The 6,027-nt window shown below is 35.6% G+C and overlaps 1 protein-coding gene across 5 annotated transcripts in view; it reads right to left on the bottom strand.

Moving 5' to 3' along the window:
- LOC119784405 overlaps positions 1-1,878 on the bottom strand; it is a 30,700-nt gene extending 28,822 nt beyond the window's left edge. For all 5 annotated transcript variants that reach the window (XM_038286442.1, XM_038286443.1, XM_038286444.1 and 2 more), the window contains exon 1: positions 584-1,878. In XM_038286442.1, the coding sequence (XP_038142370.1) occupies positions 584-1,507 (924 nt within the window). In that variant the 5' untranslated portion in view covers positions 1,508-1,878. The remainder of the gene's footprint in view (positions 1-583) is intronic.
- Positions 1,879-6,027: the final 4,149 nt, after the last annotated feature.

Genomic DNA, 6,027 nt, shown 5'->3' with positions numbered 1-6,027 from the left:
ACACCTAGACAAGCTTTGTCTTTTTATTTACCATTAAGCATTAAAACTCAAGTGCAATTTCCTTTTCAGCATTGTGGCGAAAAACTATGGAATTAATAAATATTTTTAGAGATAAATGGTAGGAGGACTTTGATAAAAAATACTGTTATCCCAAAAAAAGAGTGATGTATGATTTTACAAATATTGACTGCCTGAAATCTGAAAGCTAAAATGTCTTTTCTGTTTTCTCTCTTGAGTGAAATGACTTTCATAATGTGAGCTGCCTGATGTTTTGTTGTTTCAGGGGTGTGGCCTTTGGTATAAACCCTATGGGGTTTCTGTCCATCACTTATTTTATTGATGTATTCTGAGTTTCTACTTTGATTTGTGAAAATAAAAACAATAAAAAAGAGAATAAAAAACATAATGTAGATCAATAAGAAGGCAGAAGCAAAAAAAAAAGAAGAAGTCATAAGTGCTTAGATGTTTTGGAAATGTCCAGAGGAGGAATTCTAGATACAGGAAGCTGGGAATTGAACAGAGTGTGATTTGATGTTAGAGGCAGATTTTCAAATGTAAGGAAAGATATCACAGAAAAACTCACCGTTATGTGAGAACATTTCTCTCTGCAGAGTGAACAGATATGCGGAAACACTCTAGGTGTGGCTCCTTCATAGTCTTCAATCATGGACGGCGAGGGCATATTTTTAGAGAGTGACCCCTCCGATGGTTCGCTGGAGGCCAGGTTAGCTGTTAAATCCTTAAAGCCTTTTTGGGACTTTGACATCGTCTCCTTCTGTTGAAGCTCTGGGTTCTGATCCACTGGGCTCTGCTTTCTGGCTGGTTTTTCATCCTGACCAGCAGCAGACCGACTGTTAGAGCCCGTAGGTCCTGGATGGCTGGACTGAACCCCACAGAGCGTAGAGCTCGGTTTGGAGGATTTCCATTTGGACGGCTGACTTGACTCTGGTTGCTCTGTAGGGAGGGCTTTGGAGAGGTTAGGCTTTATTTCTTTTGGTTTTCCTTTGGTCAAATGCATTTTATTTTGGTGGCTAATCTGTGGACTGAGATCAGAGTTCAGATCTGCTTGCATGTTTTCCTGTTTTATTGCTGACCCCTCGAAGTGTAAACTGTTTCTGACCATGTTGGGGCAGGATTCAGAGGACCTCTCCACAGATGCTTTCTCCTTCTGAAGGGATATCTGCTTCAGGATTTGGTTTAGGTTTTCAGGAGTGATCTGATGCTTATTGTTGGAGTTAAGTTCTCCCAAGTCCTCTTCTTTTAGTCCAAACCACTGATGGCTCCCAGTAGTAGATTCTGTATACTTGGATTGGTCCAACCTGTCTGCTGCTGGATTTCCACCACCTGGATTAGGCTTCATGTCAGACATATTTCTCTTAAGGTCACCAAAGCCAAACCCAGTAGATGAGTAGTTTCCATCCTTTTTAGGTTTTTTGCATATTGACAGCCAGGATAAAGAGGTAGTATCACTGTCAGAATCCGAGCTGAATCCCTGAAGAGTTGACATAGTTTAAGAAGAAATCTCATAGAGGGCACATATAGTTCCCTACAACCCGCTGTATAACATATATTAAACGGTGTATTACGAGCCGCAAACTGGATCTATCAGGTAAAAATTGCTTGATTATGTCTTTTTGGGTGGAAAAAAAAGTTATATGGTTTAGCATTCACGAACCAGAAAAAACATATTTCACCTACTGTAAACTACCAAAATTACTCTGCTCGGGTCGCCGGTTTATTTCAAGTCCATATGTAACGACGAGGCACTAGCACTGAGCTTTAAAACGCATTTATCAACACGTTAAGTGTTGAGTAAAACTACTAGTGTCCCTCAATGCGGGGGTCCTTCCCTTTAATAAAAAGTTAACTTTCCTTCTTCTTCTTCTTCTATTGAGTTTTCTGGCAGTCTGCATCCTGTGTGCATTACCGCCATCAACTGGACGGAGATGTAATTCAGAAATATAATGTCTATATATCTTTATATCTTCATGAAACTAAATTCTATCTATACTTACACACACGCACATACACACACTAAATTCTCCCAGCTAATTCTGTATCTTTTAAATATTTAATAAGTGCTTTAATTATCTTATCTGATTGATGCTTCCCTAATAAATCTGCCATCTTTACTGAACTCCCCATTACCCTTTCCAGTTCTTTCCTCTCTTTTGTATATTTGCTACAATAGATCAACACATGTTCTACTCCTTCGATTTCTCCACAATAACAACAATTACCCGTTGGATGTTTCCCTATTATTTTTAGACCTGCATTTAAACTAGTATGCCCAATCCTTAACCTGTTTATCCATATTTCCTCTCTTCTACTCATTATACTGTTATATCCTATGCTAATATCTTTATGTATTTTATATAAATGTCTTCCTTTTTTTTCTAAATTCCATCTCTTCTGCCATACCTTATTTATTTTATCTTTAATAATTACTTTTATTTCTGTTCTACTTAGCGGGACATCATATTCAATTTCTCCTACTTTAACTGCTTCTTTGGCTAACTTATCTACTTTTTCATTACCTAAGATTCCTTTGTGTGCTGGAACCCATGTGAATTGAATACTTATATTTTGTTGCCTTATACCATACATTAAATAACTGACTTCATCAAAAAGATCTTGACGGCTTTCAGATTTTCCACTTTTAAAACTAGTCAGGCAAGACATTGAATCTGAACAGATAACTACATTTCTAGGCTTCACCTCCAGCACCCATTGCAATGCTAAAATAATTGGCAACATCTCTGCTGAAAAAATTGATAAATTATCTGTTGTTCTTCTCTTGATAGAAATATTTTCTTTTGGAATATATACTGCTACTCCTGTTTTACCATTTTCCTCTTTTGATGCATCTGTATATATTTGTGTCATATTTTCATACCTTACTTCTAAATGCTGCTGAATAATTTGATACGAACCTCCACAAGACTCTTCTATTTTTTTAGTTTCTAAATTTACTATTGGCATTTCGAAAAACCATGGAGCAATTTTAGATGTACTTACAGTTTTACAGTATGTTATATTACTTATCCCAGAATACTCTGCATAAATATTTCCTTCCCATCCAAAACTCCTTATATTATGGCCATATTCCCAACATTCTCTGAATATCTGTTTAGTAGGGTGATTTTCCTCATGCCCTTGTAAATTTAACCAGTAATTTATTGACAGTTTCATCCTAGTTAACTTTCCTTCTTTCTTTCTTCTTGTTTAATGGCGGTTGACAAGCAACTTATTGGTGTGCATTACCGCCACCTACTGGTAAGGAGTGTGGATCAGGACGCAACTTAAAAAAAAAAAAAAAAAAAAAAAAACAACTAAATCCTTTCTATCAGTTTAGTTTTCTTAAGAAATCTTAATAAATGACGTAAATATTCAGAAGAGGAGCAATATCCCAACATATCTGATATTTTTAATTGTAACTTATTCTTTAGAAGTCGATATTCTAATTCCCTTCTCTCCTCAGAGTACTTTGGACAAAACAACAAAACATGTTCTACTGTCTCTTCTTAAAAACAAAATTCACAATTTCCTGATGGATGTCTTCCCATTATAAATAATGTACTGTTTAAGCCTGTATGACCAAAACGTAACCTGGATATGATATTATCTTCTTTTCTACTTCTTCCTGTTCCCCTCATTACCCCAACTTTCCTTTGAATGCTATAAAGCCATCTACCAGTTTTTCCCCCCTCCCACTGCTTCTGCCATCTTTCCTTAACCTTTTGTTTTATAATAGATTTTATCTCCTCTTTACTATATGGAATCAGTATCTCAATGCAACTGTTTTTTGAAGCTTGTTTTGCATATCTGTCTGCCAATTCATTACCTATTACTCCTATATGAGATGGAACCCATGTAAAAATGACAATTAATCCCATGGTCTGAATTCTATAAAGTATTAACTGAATCTCCAATAGAAGGTCTGGTCTACTATTGGAATGATTATTTTTAATTGAATATAATGATGAGCTTGAATCAGAGCTAATTAAACTTCTTAAAGGATGAACATCTTCAATCCAACTCAAAGCCAAAATAATTCCCATCATTTCCCCTGTAAACACTGATACGTCATCAGAAATCCTCTTAAATTTTTTTAATATTAAATTCTGGGACGATAAATGACACCCCATTGTTGTTACTTAGGTTTTTAGATGCATCTGTATACACTTGAACAAAACCAAAATATTTATTTTCTATATATGATTGGACTGAGCAAGATTCTGAAAAATTTCCTTTTTCCCTCTTCTTCAACAATGATAAGTCCAATAAACAGTTAAGGAAAAGCTACGGCTTTTTCGGAAATGCGCATGCGCACACAAAAACACTTCCGGATTCTCATTGGACGACATACATTTTTTTTTTATTATAAACCATCGGCATTAGATGTATATAAACCCGATAAACCTGTAAAAAAATTATTTTTTGCTCAATACAATTTAATTATCACGTTTATACAATAAAATTAGCAAAGATATATTTTCTCAAGTGACAGCAATCCGCTTCCGTAGTTGTTTGCAACATACATCCTGTCTGAATGTAATACTTTTAACCAGACTAAGAATATTTAAATGCACTGAACCATTTAGTATACTATCTATAGTTCAAAAGTTTTCAGGAAAATAAAAACAATGTGAAAATGATATATACAATGAGTTCAATATTCAGCGAGTTATAGTTGACTAAAATTGATTCTGTGCCTGGTCAACGCATTACACTGACCGCCCCAAGATGGCGCCCCTAAATCTCGTCAGCCCCTATAGGCGAGAGTGGTCGAAGCCATAGATATCCATAATAAAGGATATCCATAATAAATGCCTTTATTATGGATATCTATGGTCGAAGCTGAGTCTCAGGGGCGGAGCTAGAAGGGGGGCCAATACATAAAATGTATTTCGCCCTCTAATACAGACGGTGGCAGCAGTAATACTATCAAGAGGAATGTTTAAAGTTATTAAACATTTTATTTTTTTCATATATTAATAATTACTTGAGAACTAAAACACTTTGGTTAATTATGCACATCAAAATACTAACATTAAAATTCATTCTGTTTTAAGACCCTTATTTTGTGTTATATGGGGTAAAGATGAAATTATGTCTCTCTTAAGTCATCAAGAAGTTTTCAGTGAAATCATAGATAAATAACAACTTTAATAATAATTTAAAAATCCATTTAATGTAGATATTAGTACATGTAATATTAATGTAATGCGGAACAATTTTTAATAAAAGTAGGTAGGTAATGACAATGGAAAAGATGTTTGCCCCAGACATTTTGTCCACTATACCTTTTATTTAGACAGCATGGATATTTAAATATATGCATCTATTTGTAATCAAAAGGCTTTAGCAAAGTCATAGTTTGTCTTTATTTAGAAAATATGGATGTTGTGCTCGTTCATGTTGGAACAGTGCAGATGAACCCTCAGGTTCTGGCGCCTATCCGCTTTCGGCCACCCCTCAGTTTACATTGGTTTTTGACTGGCCACCCCTTTTAAAAAAATCTGTCTATGCCTCTGCTCTTTATATATGTCTATGAGACATCTAGAGGATCTAATTGATGTTCTTCTCAATGTGTGCATGCTAACACTGATCTCATCCAGTGTGCAGCAGCATCAGGATCTCTCGTTATACCTAGACCAACACTAAAGTTACACTTTATTACTCCAGCAGACTCGCCATTGTGCTGCTGAGGAGATGACATGCAGAGTGAAAACGTCCCACGATTACCTGGATAACGATGTCAGGATAGTTCTCATGTTCAATCAAACATTTACCTGGAGCCCCAACTTCATGTGTGACAGACACTGACAGACAGTGATTCTGGTGCGCTGAGCTTTGGAAGGAATCTCGTAAAGCGATGTCCATCTGTTCAGCCATCCTCTCTCCACTGTGTATATATATATATATATATAGTTCATATTTTATATGTATGCATAAAGACTCACTCTTTATGTAGTATGTGTCTCACGTAGAAATAATAACCTGATGTGTGTAAATAGTCCATCA

The sequence above is a fragment of the Cyprinodon tularosa genome, unplaced genomic scaffold, assembly GCF_016077235.1.
Source record: "Cyprinodon tularosa strain WSP-4 unplaced genomic scaffold, ASM1607723v1 ctg225, whole genome shotgun sequence".
NCBI classification, from domain to species: domain Eukaryota; kingdom Metazoa; phylum Chordata; class Actinopteri; order Cyprinodontiformes; family Cyprinodontidae; genus Cyprinodon; species Cyprinodon tularosa.
Note: the sequence above shows the minus strand (reverse complement) of the source record. Positions and strands in the feature narration are given on the sequence as shown.